Source organism: Crocodylus porosus, unplaced genomic scaffold, assembly GCF_001723895.1.
Source record: "Crocodylus porosus isolate Cpor-Errol unplaced genomic scaffold, CroPor_comp1, whole genome shotgun sequence".
In the NCBI taxonomy this organism is placed as follows: Eukaryota; Metazoa; Chordata; order Crocodylia; family Crocodylidae; genus Crocodylus; species Crocodylus porosus.
Genome location: NW_017728943.1, coordinates 90341683 through 90359360, shown reverse-complemented (window position 1 = coordinate 90359360; position 17678 = coordinate 90341683). Strand labels below are relative to the sequence as shown.

Sequence of the window (17678 nt, the reverse complement as noted above, 5' to 3'; positions counted from 1 at the left end):
CCTGCTGGTCCCCTCTGACTAGTTTGTAACAGGCACCCAGAACTGGACACAGAACTCCAGCTGCGGCCTGACCAGTGCCGCATAGAGGGGGAGGATCACCTCCCTGGACCTGCTTGAGATGCATTTGTGGATTCATGACAAGGTGCGGTTGGCCTTCCTGACTGCATTCCCACACTGCGGGCCTATGTTCATTTTGGCATCAATGACGACTCCAAGATCCTTTTCTGCCTCTGTACTGACAAGAAGGGAGTTCCCCAGCCTGTAGGTATGGTGACAGTTGTTCCTCCCCAGGTATATCATGTTGCACTTGTCAGTGTTGAATCCCATCCTGTTCTCATCCACCCACCCCTGTAACCTGTCTAGGTCCGATTGCAGCCTATTCCTCCCTTCTAGCATGCCCATATCCCCCCCACATCTTAATGTCATCAGCAAATTTGAACAGGGTGTTTTTTACCCCCTTGTCCAAGTCGCTGATGAAGATGTTGAACAGTGCGGGCCCGAGGACCGAGCCCTGTGGAACCCCACTGCCCACATCCCTCCAGGTCAAAAATGACCCGTTCACCACCACTCTCTGGGTGCGGCCCTCCAGCCACTTGGCGACCCATTTGACTGTCTGGGTGTTGACACCACAGCCTGCCAGTTTCCTAATGAGAATGGGGTGAGAAACAGTGTCAAAGGCCTTCCGAAAGTCCAGAAAGACTACGTCCACTGCTACCCCTGCGTTTGGTGACCTGGTCATAGAAGGCCAGCAGGTTGGTCTGACAGGACCTGCCTCTAGTGAACCCGTGTTAGTTGCCCCTAAGCATAATCTCCCCTGCTGGCCCCTCGTGGATATGTGCCGGAATAAATTCTCTCAAAAAGCTTGCCTAGGATCGAGGCAAGACTAACTGGCCTATAGTTTCCCAGGTCCTCCTTCCTCCCTTTTTGAAGATGGGAACCACACTGGCCCTCTTCCAGTCCTCTGGCACCACACCAGAGCACCACGAGTGCTCGTAAAGCCATGCCAGGGGTTCTGCAATGACCTCAGCCAATTCCTTTAGTACTCTAAGGTGGAGATTGGCTGGACCAGCTGATTTGAATACATCCAGTCCCTCCAGAAGTTCCCTAACTAGTTCCTCACTAACCCTTGGCCTAGGTGCGCCTCCCTTGAGATCTAAGGGGGGGCCCAGAGGGGAGGTGACTGTTCCGGTCCCTGCTCAGGAAAATGGAGGAAAAGAAATCGTTAAATGTGTTGGCTTTGTCATCTGATGTGACAACCAAATTTCCTATCATGTCCTGCAGGGGCCCCACATTACCCGGAACCTTCTTTTTACCCCCATGCATTTAAAAAAGGACTTCTTGTTGTCCTTGATCCGGGAAGCTAGTTCCAGTTCCACCTCCGCGTTGGCCTTCCTGACTGCCCCCCTGCATCCCTGAGATACTGCAGTATAGTCCTCCCTGGTGATGGCCCCTCCCTTCCATTGGGTGTGCGCCTCCCTTTTAGCTAGGAATAAATCAACTCGTTGGAAAAAACAAGTAGTCATCAACAGCTTGATGTCTAGTTAGGGGGAAGTATCAAATGGGGTTCTCCAGGGGTCTGACCTGAGTCCAGTACTGTTTAATATCTTCATTAACAACCTAGAGGATGGGATTGAGTGCATACTTCACAATTTTGCAGATAACGCCAAGTTAGGTGAGGTTGCAGAACGTAACAGAGGATAGACAGGATTAGGATTCAGGAAGACCTTGATAAACTGGAGAAATGGTTCAAAGTGCTTAGACAAGGGTTAAGATATATGCTAAGTCCTGCACTTAAGAAAGAAAAATTGTATGTGTGAAGATAGCCAGATATTCTCCAGTCTGTCACAGTATTGCAGAAGAGTACCTGGGGGGTTACAGCAGACTATAAACTGAATATTTGCCAACATTGAGTTTGTTAGAAGACAAATAGCAACTGAACTGTATGATAGGAGTGTTAATTATAAGTCACAGGAAGTGTTTTTTCTACTATTCTATTTGACACTAGTAAGGCTTTACCTGGAACACTGTGTTCAGTTTTGGGCACCACACTATGAGAAGGATGTGGAAAAATAAAGAGAGGAAAGTCTAGCAATGCAAGCGATTACACGTCTGGAAAACATGACTTAAAAGGAAAGGCTGAAAGAACCAGGATTATTTAGTCTTGAGAAAAAGGAATGGAGTGGAAAGTAAGGGGTTTGGCAGGAATCTTCAAATACCTGAAGTGAAGCTATACAAAAGATGGAGATAGCTTTTCCTAAAATTCAACCTAAGTTTCCCTTATTGCAGTTTAAGTCTGTTGCTCCTAGTCTTGTCCCCTGCCAGAGAAAATAGTCTCTCTCACTGTGTAGGTGGTTAAGCACTTGTGGTTATGACTAAGAGAGGTTGTTGAATTGCCATCTGAGGAAGTCTTTAAGAGAAAGTTAGACACATACTTGACTGGAATGGTTTAGTCAGGGATAATCCAACCTCAAGCAGAGGGTTGGATTAGACCAGTGTTTCTCAACCCATGGGCTGCAACCCAAAAGTGGGTCGCAAGAATATTTCAAAGGGTCACAAGCTGTGGCAGGGCAGAGGGGTGGTGGGAAGGCACCTGCCCCTTCCAGTGGAGGAAGGGGGTAGAAAGAGTTGTATGGCTGAGTAAGTGGCATCAGGCCGCTGCCCACGGGGGGGGGCGCGGAGCCACGACCAGGCTGCCTGGCAGGTTGCAGCAGCCCCAGCCCAGGGCAAAGGGAGGTACCACAGTCCTCTTCTCCTTCCTCTAGCCCATGCTGGAACTAGACTTGCTCCACTGCTGCCTGCATGAGCCAGAGCTACTGCAGCCACGATGCTCTGGCCTGAGAGGGACAGGGGCAGCTGGGGGCCTCTCCAGTGGGAGAGGCCGAAGCAGGGGGCTATAGGTCAGAGACACCAGCATGGCCTGGGGGTCGGGCACCAGCAGGGTCAAGGGTTTGTGGGTTGGGACAGGGCATCGATCTTTGCAAATGGGTCCTGGTAGGAAAAAGGTTCAGAATTGCTGGACTAGATGACTTCTTGAGGTTTCTTCCAGCCCCACTTTACGATTCTAAATTGTGTCCCAATTGAACAAGTCCAATTTGACACACTTTTATAAGCTGGCCAAGTAATATGCTTTTTTTTTTTTTTTTTAAATACAGTCCTTGTCCTTTGGTTAGTCTCTGTTTAGGCATCTCCTGGAGGATGGTTGGAACTTAAATCCCAGGTGTCAGGGGCTTATAAAAATGTTTATGAGAAATGAAGGAAAAAAGGTAATGCCTGTCTGCCACTTTTCACTCAGTTTCCAAGATATGAACCATTTTCCTGATAAATTCTTGAAAGATCTAGTATTAGGCAGAACCAGACTGTCAACTGAGGAGGAGACTGTTTTCTGGAGAGATTCGATGTTTGCCTCCTGTATGTCTTTCTGCTCACTTTCCTGGCTGGTCTGTCTTACTAGATGCCTGCTGGATAAAATAGGGCTCCTTAAATCTTTAAAAGCAAAAATGACCTTGATTTTTATATCAGGGAAAGAAAGGCTGTATTCTCCATGGGATCTAAAAGGCCACTCTGCATGATGTTTTGGTATGGAGATACAGGGTATACATCTCCATATAGACTGAAGTATAGAAAGTTTTGATTTGTAAGCTGTTGTTTGCTGATGATTCTGCGCTGCCTACTATTGTTGGAGCCCGCCTGGCTTCCCCTGGGTCCTACTGGCCTTGGTTCCTGCATTTTTGACAGGAACCAAGGGCAGAGAAATATTAATTTTTCTACATTTTTTTAGGGGCCCCACAGGCTGTATTTTGCCCACCCCTAGCATAGCATCAGGTATCATAAGCATCCCAAGTAAATGAATGTAAAACAACAACAAACAGACTTAAGGCAAAAGTCAAAGTTTATTATGCTTGTGTTATCAACATCCTTTTGTACAGCCATGAATCCTAGACCACATATGCAAAAAAAGAGCCTTAACAACTTCCACTTACATCACCTTTGCCACATTCTAGGAACTGCCTGGCAGGACAAAAGGTGCCTACACTGAGGTTTGGAATGTATGAATATTCCAAACATTTATTCTCTCTCAGGCAGCGTCAGCTTTGATGGGTTGGTCATATGCAGAGAATGGATGATGGCCGTATACCCAAGGATCTCTTGTATGGAGAACTCTTATAGGAAGACAACCACCCAGGCATCCTTATCTCTGTTTCAAAGATGTTCACAAGAGAGATTAGGGCAATGAACACTGAGCCAATGAGAGAAAACTACTGAGGATCAAAGCCCTGGGAAATAATCTATTAAGTGTGGAATGAAGGTTTTTGAAGAAAGAAGAATTCCATACTTCATTCAGGACTGTAAGATACAAACTTCATAGATTTATAGAAGTTTAGGGCTGGAAAGGACCTCGTGAGATCATTGGGTCCAGCCCCCCTGCTCTAGTAAGGAAAGATTGCTGGGGTCAAATAACCCCAGGTTATTTGGTGCGTCATATGTGATAAGAGAAAAAAGGACTGTCATTCAAGTATTGAGCTCTACAGCCACACTCACAGATGTTAAACAAGCTGATGCCTTAGCAAAACGGAATTTTCTCACAAGACAGACAGATGCCTATTCCTACCATCTATGTGAAATATTCTCTGGAAGTGTCCGTCTTTTCTTATAACAGTCTCCCATGTTCCTGTTAGAGAAGATGGGCTCATAAGATGGTTACTGAGCTCAGTACTTTGTCGACTCATCCTTGGGTTCCTCCTCCTCAGCTCTGAAGTGCAACTCTTCCATTGATGGAGCTGATCTTTCTGACATCTGAAGGATTCTAGAAGGCCTGCACCAATAGCAAAGCTAGGCAATCATGATTCATGATGGTCCAGTGCCATTAAAGTTTTCTTGTACTATAAATGCAGAGCTTTGGCATCTGTGGAGGAGGGTCTAATGAGTGCCTTATTGCTTTGGCAACTTTAGAAGACTACACCGAGATCACAAGAAGACCAATCAGTTCTAAGACTAGGCCTTTGATCCTGGAATTGTCTCTTACGTTGCTTGAGACCAAGAGGAAGATGTGCATCTAGTTCATTTAAAAGCAACTTTATGTCCTCCCTGAGGACTGAGCACAAGATGGCAGGGAAGCCCTGCTGACTCAGTCCCACTTCTTAGCTACATTCTCAGTACTAATTAAAGAGCAAGGGGCCACACAGTTCATCTTCTGCTCTGGGAAGTAAAACATGGAGTGGCTTTAACAAAGCCTCATGGGGCAGTTAAACAGGACCCTAGGACTTCAGGGTCCTTACAGGATGCTGTAAAAAGAAAGAGTGGTTTGGATACTCCTGCTGTTAATACTCTCTCAGATGCTGGACACCTAGGTATGATACATAGGTATGCTCCAAGACGCTACTATAAAGATTCTGGATTGCATAGACATGTACTAGAAACAGAGCATGTGTGAAAAAAATCAATTATAGGCTTTTGCATGCTGGAAAAATTGGAATTTATCCCTAAAGCATCTTGCAATGTTTATCCATTTTCCACTGTTTTTAATAAGGAAGTACTTTGATAAAGGACTAACAGCAAAGGGTTTACTGATAGTCTCGATGGATTAATTTGCCTGAGGAAGAATTTACTATTCTGCAAATCTGTCTGCCTGTAATCTTTTCTTTCTATTCTGTACATGCAGTTAGAACACAATAGGTGCATTTTAAAAACTGTAAGTCAAGTCTAAGATATAAAACACTGTAGTGAATGCTTGAGTCAACAACTTATACTGCATTTATTTTGCAGTGTTGTATGAAGATCAAGAGGATGGATTTAGATAGCAAAACAGCAATTTAAAGAGAATCAGACCAAGCCACATGAAAAAATAAAAGCAGATTTTTAATAACTACTCTTATATTCTCCCACATACATTGAGAATTTAAACAATTCTAAATAAGGCCAATACTGAATGTTTTTGAAATTCCTACTACATAGTAGCAATCTGCCCCTGGCCTTAACCCCACAAAATTATTATTTTTGTCCTACACAAAGAATAAAGTTACTTAGCTTTTTATTTATGGATAAATTCTTACATATAGATAGATATGCTATTGAACAACTGCTTCCATAAGAATGTGATTATGGGGACTAAAGAAGAACACACGTTAGTTGCTCAAAGTTCCTTAGCAGGAAGATTTTACTGGTTTGTTACCCATGCCCATCACTGCCTGTTTTGTTTTCCTCTAGAAACCAAAATAATCAAAATACTTACTGAAATATTCATTTGAACACATATTTATTGAATGTAATCTTTGGATAAATAATAAGACAGGAATGGAAGCAATCACTTATAGCTTCTATGGGCTTAAAAATATTTTTTTCCAACCACATCAAATATCTACACACTTGTCACATATGTGATTATGTGCATGGCTAGCTTTAATTAATGCAATCAAATATGCTTCTCACTTGCTATTAATTAATTCTTAACATTAAAGTGTAAGTAGCTCCAAACATCCCAGGTAATAAAACTTGGGACCTTTCAAAGCTAACATCTATACACTTATTAAAAGGTAAAAACTTCTAGCTATTCAATGGGGTACAATGTTTCCCTTTATCCCTAAATTCTCTCAAGACTTCAAACCTTAAAAATTCAGTATTACGATGGAAATACAATTTTGAATAATTTTAAATATATACATTTATTAGAACTCCCTTTCTCCTCTCTTCAATGATTAGATTCATTATGGTGAATTGTATTAAGGAAGTGGAATAAAAACAGCATTGGCATTTTTGTTTAAAAAAAAACTTGGATATTTTAGAATTATTTCTCAGTAGGAAAGCCTTTTGGGCCACTCTTTGAGAAGTTACAAATGGCTTTGCTATTAGTTCAGTCCTACACTCTTTGGAGTTTATGTACATGCATTCACAGTACATGCATTCACAGTCTGTTTGCTTGTGAACGCTACTATGACCTTTCAAGAAAGTAACTGTAAATAGACTCACCAGGAAAATGAGGTATGATTTCCCCATCTAGTTTGTAAGCAACACCCACTTTGATTTCAGGAAATATGTCCAAGATATCCAATTTGGTAAGAGCCAACCTATTAAAAAAACATAATTGCTTTGTTAATACTATATGTATACTAAACTAAATTTCAGCTATCTTATAACATGAAAAATTAAGATTAGAAATATTCTAGCCAATTTTCAAACTTTTAATAACCACATCTGTTTTAAAAGAAGGCTATTCTATTTGAAACAGGGCCGCTGTTAACCTAGTACAAAACCTACTAAAGGCAATAAGCAGCTCTGGACTTGGCTCCGTATGTAAAAGGACATAAGCTAAGAAACGGTATTTCCTATTATTAAATAAAGGGACTGGTCTGGGGCATTAAGCGGACAATTCCAATTGCTTATTCTACTTTGACTGGAATGATTTTAACAACTATATTAACATCCAATAGTAAGCAAGAGCAACTACATTAAAAAAATTGCAAGCATCTCTATTCCCTTACAGCAGCCAACAAGTGTCCAGGCAGATGTTAGTCTCTACAGTACCACCCTCACCTCACTGGTTCAGAGAGGCAAGAACTTTTACAGTCAACAACCTACTCTGTCAGGTTCTATGAATGGATACCCTGGCCCCCCATGGGCAGATGGGAAGTGCAGATGGGAAGGGAAGATGGTACGGCAAATCACGTATAACACAACACATTTTTCTCCAGTTAGAGATGCTTTACTAATATACTAGGGGGCTAGCACAAGTTATTTAATTAAAAAACAAAGCAAAAACCAATATAATTAATGGAATGTGCACATATTTGCTAGAGTATATATAAGGGTTAAAAAGTACAACATACTAGGCAAAAAATAGTCAAAAAGACACCGCGTCTTTAGTCATGTAGTCATAGTTAAATGTACGTTTTGTATTCAGAATCTAGCCTTCTTGAGCGTCCTGACAGTGCCTCCAATACTTCATGGTCAGTCATTCCTACATCTGAGTTGATATTACCATACCCGAGTGTGGGTGGAGCAGGAATCAGAGGGGTGCAACTGCACCACTGCACCCCCGCTGGATCCATCCATCTACTCTGCTCTACCTTTTTCCCTTAACAAGTGTCAATATTGCTTATGTTTGATTAAATATTTTTGTACTTTACATGCATTAGCTCACAATTTATGAGTTTTATGCTGTAGGTCTATAAAGCTTAGTGTAGCTGAGGTATAATTAAGTAATACAGGTTTCCCTAGCCAACTGCAGGGGTTAAGTTCCTGAAAGTTCCCATGGTTGGCAAAACTGTGGTTGGTAAGACAAAAGGGAAAAATGGGGTTAGGGACTTGAATATGAACTATAAAGGGAACATACAGTGTATAAAAATCACTTTTATTTACTTTTAATAGGGTAAATAAAGGAGCTGCTTGCTGCTGTTCCCCTGCTTCCCGCCCTGTTTCCCTCTCCCATGCCCCAGCATGTCAAGGAACAGGAACCACTGCTTGCCCTGCACTGCCTTGCCAACACACCTCCTGCATGCGGGGCTGCAGCAAGGTCAGCAGCGAGGGGTTGCACCCCTCAAAGCAGCAGCAGGCACAGGAGATGAGTCTCCAGGGCAGCAGGGGGGCAAGCAGTGGAGATCCCATGCGGCCCCACTGTCCCCAGCCATGCCAGGTTGTGCCCACCAGGTGCTGGACCAAAGCAGGGTGGGAGTACCCCTGGCCCCCAGGAGTGCACAAGGTGGCAGGGAGCTTCCCTGCCCCAGCCCGCAACAGGCAGCGGGGGGAGCAGAGGCAGGAGAGCAAAACCGTGGATACTCAAAACTGTGGTTGGTGACAGAAACCTATGGATCACGCTGTAATAATTTATGTTGATAAATTTAGCTTGCATAGAACTAAACAATTGTGGAAGCTATACACTGCATTCGTTTTACAAACTGTTTAACAAACAAATGAAAATTAAAAGCACTGTTCAACAGTTATTTGTATTCCAAAAATGTGTAATTCTACATATAAAATGCCTCCCAGATTTGGTCAGGTCACAAAAATAGGCAAGAAAAAGGGAAATTCAAGTACAGGTGTATATCTATACTGGTTTACCTATTAAATTGCTCCATCTGAGCTTCCTTCACTGATTTTTAATCTTTTACCCCAACAAAAATCTGGCTGTTATATGTCGCCTTTTCAACCTCTTACATTCTGCCAGGGAGTGCCCCAAGACTTCCTGAGGGATGCCCAGAAATGACAAGCACTATAAGCTACATGTAAGCAGTTCCTGCAATTGCCCTAACAGTGAGCGACAGGGTACTATAATTAAAGAGACAGTGAAGCAAGAATTCAGAAGCATGTGCAACACTGTAATATAGACAGATATGAAACAAATGCAAGTCGGGGGGGGATGTTAAACCCTTGCAATTTTTCTGCATGCATTTTTTCAGAAAAATTCTATTCCAATTTACATAAGGCCAAAAATTCTAAACCATAAGGTATCATTTAAGTGGATGCAAAGGTAGGAAGAAAAATTAAAGAGACCATCAAAATATTACAGATTAAGACCATTTGACTAGCAAATTGGAACTGAGTCTTTATAAGAATCAATTGGCAAGCTAACAATGCTTCTAGCAATTTCTGTGACAGAAGCACCGAATAGACACTATGCTAATGAATGCTACTAGTATAGAAAGTTGACCGATAAAACTGTAGGTTTCCAAAATAGACGTCTTGGAATAGGGACAATTATTTTACCACTATTACACAACATCAAAATACCTTAAAATATATATATTTAAAAAAAACAAAAAACAAAGAACTTACACGGGATATAAAATAGGAGTCTCATTTAAGGTTTCACCTTTCAATTTCATACTTAGTTTTTTTTAAGATCTATTGTTCACAATACACAACTGCTTTGCAGAAGACTAGGGAACCTTGATGGAATTTCAGTGGACAACTGCCACGCTAACAATCACAACGTAACTATTTAGGCTGACTAAACTTTGTAGCATTCATTTAAGTAGTACCAATTTCTGCTAGCACAGATGAGCTTCATATGTATACAAATTTGCAGTAATCCTTGGTATACTACATATGAAGATGAAATCATTAGCACCACAGATTACTCACGCAGTGAATCCATTAATCATGTGGGCGTATCGGAGTAACATAAGATCCAACCAGCCACATCTTCTTTTCCTACCAGTGGTCACACCAACCTCCTTACCTCGCGTTTGCAGTAATTCTCCAATTTCCTAATAAAAAAATAGAACATAACCATGTGAGACAATGCTATGTCTCACTGAATTAATAGTAACTTTGTACTTATGAACCACATTTGACCACAAACACAACACTGTTATTATCCTAACACCTCCCTATTACACAAAGACCCTGCCCTCCAGGACAAACCCCCCCACAACAAAACACAGACAGGAAGGCAGGCATGCTATCTTCTCAAACATGGCATGCTGATTAAGCAGTGTAATGGCTATTTGTTGCCACAGAGCAATGCTGTGAAACAGGTCACTTGCCGTCAAACTACCAGCCCAGCAAATTCAGCTTCAGATAAAACTGGAAAGCAGTATCTCATGCGAAAAGGCAAACTATTTGTAATAAATAACACCTGCAACTGAACATTTAGTTAGGCAAGAAATAGCAGTGTATGTCTCATGTTCAATGCTAGGGTAAGTATTGTACAAGTGACCACGTGCCCTTCACTGTCATAAGTATTACTGGTGAATATACAGAAGATGTGCCCAGCTATTTTTCCACCTGTATGACATGTTTAACATGAACAATGCTTACATTATTTTGTTCGGTAGGAAAGGCACCAATTCCAACTCTGGTCGTGTATGCTTTTACAACTCCATATACTTCTCCCACGTTTTGAGGTGGCATGCCCAGACCCGTGCAAACACCTCCAACTGTACAATTAGAAGAGGTCACAAAAGGATACGTCCCTATGAAAAAAAAACAGAAAAAAGAAAAAACTGAGGAGTATGATAGTGTTAAAACACAGAGCCATAAATTACTTCTATGATAACCATGAAAATGTGAATTTTGTAAGATTTCACTCAAACATTTAAAAAAAATCATCAACAATAAACACACTCTGCAAATAAGTTTTCTTCATATTTATAAAATTACTAGTACCCTGTTCACTTTGCCTGATCCATTAAATCAAACTCGGTGGTAAAATTTTCTATTAACTGGCACAGGATCAAGCCCAGGCAAAGTTTTGAGGAGTCATGCAAGCCATAAAAATTGGACCAAGTCATCAGAAAGCTCTGCTTCATTTTGCAACTAAAAAATACATTCACTCTGAGCAGAAATATGAGAACCTAAAGAGAGATTGTTGAGCAAAGGCTTTAGTAACATCTAAAGACAATATAAATTTCCTGTCTTTTAAATTTGGTGTGGGGGCATGATACAGGTCAAATATATAGGACCAAAAGACCAGCTTCAGAGAAGGTTACTAACAGAACTCTGGCAAGAGTCATAAAAACTTTAGTCTTGGCTCAAGTGAAAGAGTTTTATTTTTTAATACAAAAATGAGATGTTATTTTAAGATGCATCTAGCATACATGCTCCTTTCAAAAGACCTACAAGACAGTATATCCCAAGGAGTCATTCACTGATGGGAATTTGGCTCTTGACAGAGGATTCAGTCCTCAATACAGAAACAAGATCTGGCTATCATGGTAAACCAATTATCTCTAAAAAAGGTATCCAAAGCACTGAACAACTAGGAAAGCATTTTTAAGTCTGTACAGTTCTGGTGGAAAAAAAATCACTTCCTGAAGGAATGTGACAAAAAAAATTACTAATTTACATTTGACTTAAGACTAAGAATTCAAACTTCATCACATACTGATCTAGCTAAGAACTGAATGGTAAGAAGCCTCCTCTACTTGAGGCTTCAAAATAGGATTCAGCATGGACTGGCAGATGAGAGGTGTAAGAAAGAAGTCACAGCAAAAAGAACTAGAACTCAGACAGACCACTTAGAAAAACTAAAGTATCCAGATAAATCTGCTGTGCTATGTTTTAATTAATCCTTAATATTCTTGTGTTTCTGTTTCTCAACAGCAGTATTTAACCTGACTCTACAGGTGAGGAACACAGACAAGTAACATGCCTCTGACTTACCTCATGGCTCAGGCTGTGCCATAAGAGTCACTGCAATGAACTTTTAGTTCTCAGTTGAGTATATTAATCTAACTTCACTCTCATCCGCAAGTTAACAGACTAACTTTTCACTGATATCCAAAGGAAACTAGAAAGACAACCCTGACACTACAATGGATGCATCCAAGAAACAGCATTGGAATCTTGAAGACCATTCTGAACTATTATCACAGGCGTTAATGCCATGTCTAAAAACCATGCCACTATCTATCTATGCTAGCACTGATGGCACCAAAGACACCTTCATTCAGAATCTTTAACTCATATGCACTGCCTTTGAAAACTCCCCATAAACAGGAAGTTGAAATTATAAAACTTTCATGCCAGGCCAGACCAAGAACTTTTTAAAAAGTTTTTCAGATTTGTTAATATACAAACTTTTTCAATTTCCAAGCCAACTAAAGTAAGGAAGCTGGTGTACACAACATTAAGAACTCCTGGTAGAAAACTTGGTTTGTTTGGGGTTTTTTCCACTTGATTTCAAACACCTTCCCCCCTTCATCTGAAAGGAAATTATTCTTCATTGTAGGCAGAAACTGTTGATATTTTAAATTATTCCTCAACAGTTCGAATTTTTTTGTTTCAAGTTGTTAGGCTGGTAGCAAAAAAAAAAAACCCAGGAAGAGAAATTATGTAAAAAAGGTTATTAAAAACTTCTTCTAAAAATTGTTAGAACAATGAAGTGTTTACAGGACAGATTCAAGAAAGGGAGAAGAGAACAGATGAAAGAAAAACAGGTCTACATGCAGTCCATATAAGTCATGCTCAGTCATGCTAACTAACTGTTGCCAACACAGAACTATAAAGGATTTATAAATGAATTCACAATGGAGAACAGCTGCTTTTATCAAGAGACTTGTGTAATTTATTTTGGGAAAGAAATAGTGTGCTTCAAGAACAACCAAACCTTTTATATTTCAAGGCAAAGAGGAAACCATTCTATTTACTCCTCGTTTCTTAACACAAGATTTTGAAGTGAAGGAGTACAGAAATCTGAATCCCACTTTTGCTGCAAACTACTGAGTTGATGAAAATGAAGTACACATCCATAGATTTCTATAATATTAAAACCAAATCACCAAGACGTTTTTTAAAATTATTCATTTTAAGAGCATCAAAACACTTCAGATTAATAATTTCTTAATATAAGGTTGTTTTCACTAAAACTCAAAGAAACTTTCATGGCATTAGAAACAAGCTTACTCAATTGTATTTTCATATTACTACACTGATTCATTTTCCTCTGTTCATCAGCTAAGTTAATTAATTAATTTCTTATGTTACCATTCTTCCTTTAAAGATCAAAATAGTAAGGGAAAACCTGATATTTGTTTAGATGCATAAAAATGAAAAAGCTAAAAAAGAGTGCTTATTTGTGCTTCAGAAATCAATGATCTAACTCTAAAAAAAAATCTAAACACTTAAAACAGCAGCAACACAATTCAATACATGTTGCCATCAGCAAAATAAGCAATTCAGAAGGGCACACATTCCAACAATTGTTCAAGGAAAGAAAAAGGTTTCTATCGCATTATGAAACCAAGTTACAGTATTTTGGATGATGGGTTTGAGAAAGTTTCCAAATTGTGAGAAGTTCTCAGAGAGAATGTATTCACAGCAGTTCTTCAGGATCTGCAGACAAAATCCATGCAGCATGGCATGGGGAAAAAGTTCTTTTAGGAAGACGCATCCTAAATGAGCATCTTAAATTTTACAGAGATACAGGTTTGTCAGCCTCTCTGTTTGAAAGTTGTTTTACTGATCTACACTCAATGCATCTTTACAGTAATGTGTTTGGATACCTTACTATTACTGCAATGCTCATTAAGCCTTTTCTATAACTGTTCCACAAATACAAATCTTGAAATATAAAACTATAAATGCTAAGAAGAGCTTTCAATACCTTGAGCTTTTTAATTTATATTCTACAGTTCTGTTAGTCAACTGTATGCCAAATAGTTTGTCATCGGTATTGGAAATACTCTATGCTAAATTAACCTTAAAATTAAAATGGTGATGCAAATGCTTCTCTCATACATATGCACAATTTTACTGACTTTCAAAAAATTCCCAAATTTAACTAACGCCTCATTTTCATAGGCCCCAAGTTAAGAATGATGCATTGCCCATGAGTCAAAAACCAAACATATGCAAATCACTTAATGTCCTCCTTCCCCCATCTCCCAACAGAATCTGACTTTAAATACGAAGGCTAGGGCTTCTCCATAATACTGTACAAGCATACTGCTTTCACAACAGACCTATGGACAGTTCCTGGAAAACAAAGCTATACCTACCAAAATCAATGTCCAGTAGTGCTGCATTTGCACCCTCTACCAAGATTTTCTTTGGTGGTCCATGCAGAGCTTCATACATGAAATAAACACCATCCCGCACCATTGGCTTAACTCTTTCCATGTAGCCCTAAGTAACACAAACAGTATTTTAAACATTGGATTTAATTTGCAAGTTATAAAACCACAGTAAATAAGTGTAGGTTTAATATCTAGTATATACCAGTTATAAAAAATTCACTGCAATAAAGCCAGCCAGAGAACTCAAGAGTACCACTCTGCTGTGTAAGAAATCAGGTTTGATTTTCTAAGTGTTATTATTGCCTATACTGACAACCCACTCATTCCTTTGCCATGTGGAAAGCAGAGAAGAAAGCAATGCTAAATACATTGAGAAAAAATTCCTTCTAGACAATTCTAAAGATATTAAGCAGCTGCAGAAGGAAGCCCACCCAAGTCCTTTCTGACCAGGAAGATATGGCCACTATGTGTTGGTAATCAGAAAGGGGAACCTTAGGATTTGTGGTTTGGACATGGAGCAGGAGTTGTCAACCCTGCGGGTACTTGGGCAGGCCTTAGGGAATACATGTGGCCAGGCATGTGGGGACGCAGCATCACTGAACACCACTGCCTCCCAGGAACAGTGACCACAGCCTTGACCGATACCACCCACCACCCCACACTGCCACTGTTCCATGTCCAGCCACTGGGGGTACATTTGTTAAAAAGAGTTGAAAACCCCTGACAGAGGCCGTCTCCCTAGAAGGAAAAAGAAGCAGCAGCAACAAAGGAAAAATTTTGGAGGATCCCAGGACTCGTGACAAGAACACCTGAGCTCTGGTCAGGAGTGGGGGTCTAATTTGCACATGGATCCTTTAGTGGGGGATAGGGTAGATAGTATCTGGAGTACACATATTTACTAAGCCTTTCAGATTTGGACTAGTATCATGCATAGTTTATACTATATATAAACAGTTATAAAGTGCTGCTTAAAAGTTTATTTATATAGAGTACCTGTGTTAAAACCTGTAGCAGCTTAAAAGAGCTAAAATTAATCAATTGTGGCTGAACTAAGTCCATGGATACCCACAGTAATTTGCCTATGTGCAAATGACTACAGGCATGCTTATTTCAAAGCCACTGGGTGTGTCTACATGTATGCTTTAAGGCACAGCAGTCTATTTTAATGCACATTAAAGGATGCACAAAAAACCATGCTATTACACAAATGCACAGTAAAATAGGTTACTGCACATTCAGTGTCACTTAAAAATCATACACTCACACTGGAGGTACTAAATTTTATGCCCATTAGGAAAAGCGCATCAATGCACATGTAAACACACACACCGTTTTCAAATTTGCTTCATTTCCATGTGCAAGGTAGGGGAAGGGGTAGAGTACAAGGGGGCCACCTTACCCCCCTTAGATTTATTTTCCCTGATGTAGCACTGGGAGGGGGACATATTCAAGGCAAACCTCCAATTATTCTACTCTATACCTTGAAAATTATAACAAATTTATAAACTTATATTCAGGATCATCTTATATTAAAGTAAACACTGCACCTTCAAATTCCCTTACTCTATGGTAAGGAACCTGAAACTCTAACTGTACACAATTCATTTAGCTTATAATAGCCTTCCTGAAGGAAAATACTCCAGAAAGAGTACAGTGTCAACAAAGACAGTCTTCTTAAAATAAGAATTAGCAGTCTTTAAATTATGGATATCAATCTCAGAGTCATGAGAGCCATTTTGAAAGAAACTTCTCACACTGAAATATGACAATTACTAAAAGCAGAAATTGTCTTACCTTGAGTTTTTTCAATTCCCCTTCAATATCTATCTCTAAGGTAGGATATATTGCTTTGTACTGATTGGCTAACAGTTTGAACCTGAAATACAAGAAATTATCTTTAAAATGTTTTTGACAAAAACATTTTAGACTCAGTTTGCCACACCTTGAACCCCTTGATATAAAACTATTTTGTGAATACACCATAAAAAGGAAAATTCAGAGGCATTCATTTAAGACATTTTAAAATACAGAAATCCCATATATAAGTAGAACATATCAAAATATACTATTACTGCAACCAAAACACTGTTGGCCTTTTTACAAATAGACATATCCAATATCTAGAGGTTATGCTGAAGAACATACATTTCAAATATAAAAATTACCTTTCAGAAAACTCATCAAAATCAGAAACAAGATCACACATTCTGAGTCCACTTCGAGCTGCTTTTGAAGAATATACTGGACCAATCCCTTTTTTTGTAGTTCCCAAACTTTCAAAAAAGTAAAAACTACAAGTTATTCTCAAAATTAGACTGAAAACTAATTTTAAAAGCAAACCATGTTATGAGTACTGCAGTTTCATTCTTAACATACACTAAATATATTTTTGCTTACTTTTAATTGTTTTCACATTTTAAATGAACCCCCACTTCAAAACATTCATACCTGTTTGTGAACACAACTTTCTCACTTTCACATATATTAAAAAAAAATAATTATATACACACACACACACACACAGTATTTTTTTTCTGCTTGACCTACATGTCTTTCTAAATGAAAATGTACTGATAGTTGCTTCTCTAAGTGTATGCTCAAGGAAATAAATCTGCTGTCATTCCTTGATGATGTAAATGGAGATTAACAAACAGGACTCTATTTTTTAAAGCTTTCATACATCTAGAGGAAGAAAATCCTCAGAAAGGAAAATTGTAAAAAGGATCTTCCTCTAAAGTGACAGAAAACGAAGGACTGCCTTAAAATACACATATGGAAACTTTCTTTTGAATATTATATTGCACATAGGAACCAGGAGAGCACAAACTTTGCTCAGCATAGGAATCATTCATATCTAAAACGTTCAAGATTGGAATATAAATGGACATATCCTACTGCTATAATCTGAAAACTTGAGCAACTCATTCAAGGAAATAAGATATTAGAACAGTTTTTTTGGTGAAACTGGAGGCAGAAAAATCACCAAGCTAACAGCACCACAACAGACAAATTTTCTTTGGTCTCCCCTGATATCAGAAAAGAAATACCACTTCAACCTTGATCTATTGAGAAGAATGAGAAAGCAGCTAATAAATCTGCAGTCTGTATAAAGCACAGGCCACAGTTACATAGGTAGTGAAGGCTAAGAATGTGGTTGTCATGGGGGACCTGAATTTCCTGGACATCTGCTGGGAAGAGCAGTCAGCCAGGTCTGAATGCTCACGTAGG

At 39.5% G+C, this 17678-nt stretch overlaps 1 protein-coding gene across 2 annotated transcripts in view; it reads right to left on the bottom strand.

The window, feature by feature from the left end:
• The window catches only part of ADSS (adenylosuccinate synthase), a 58104-nt gene that overhangs the window by 5766 nt on the left and 34660 nt on the right, over nucleotides 1-17678 (bottom strand). For both annotated transcript variants that reach the window (XM_019549769.1, XM_019549770.1), the window contains exons 6-11: nucleotides 16616-16723; nucleotides 16245-16326; nucleotides 14433-14559; nucleotides 10753-10907; nucleotides 10075-10199; nucleotides 6964-7061 (exon numbers count right to left, since the gene is read on the bottom strand). In XM_019549769.1, coding sequence (XP_019405314.1) covers nucleotides 6964-7061; nucleotides 10075-10199; nucleotides 10753-10907; nucleotides 14433-14559; nucleotides 16245-16326; nucleotides 16616-16723 — 695 coding nt within the window. The remainder of the gene's footprint in view (nucleotides 1-6963; nucleotides 7062-10074; nucleotides 10200-10752; nucleotides 10908-14432; nucleotides 14560-16244; nucleotides 16327-16615; nucleotides 16724-17678) is intronic.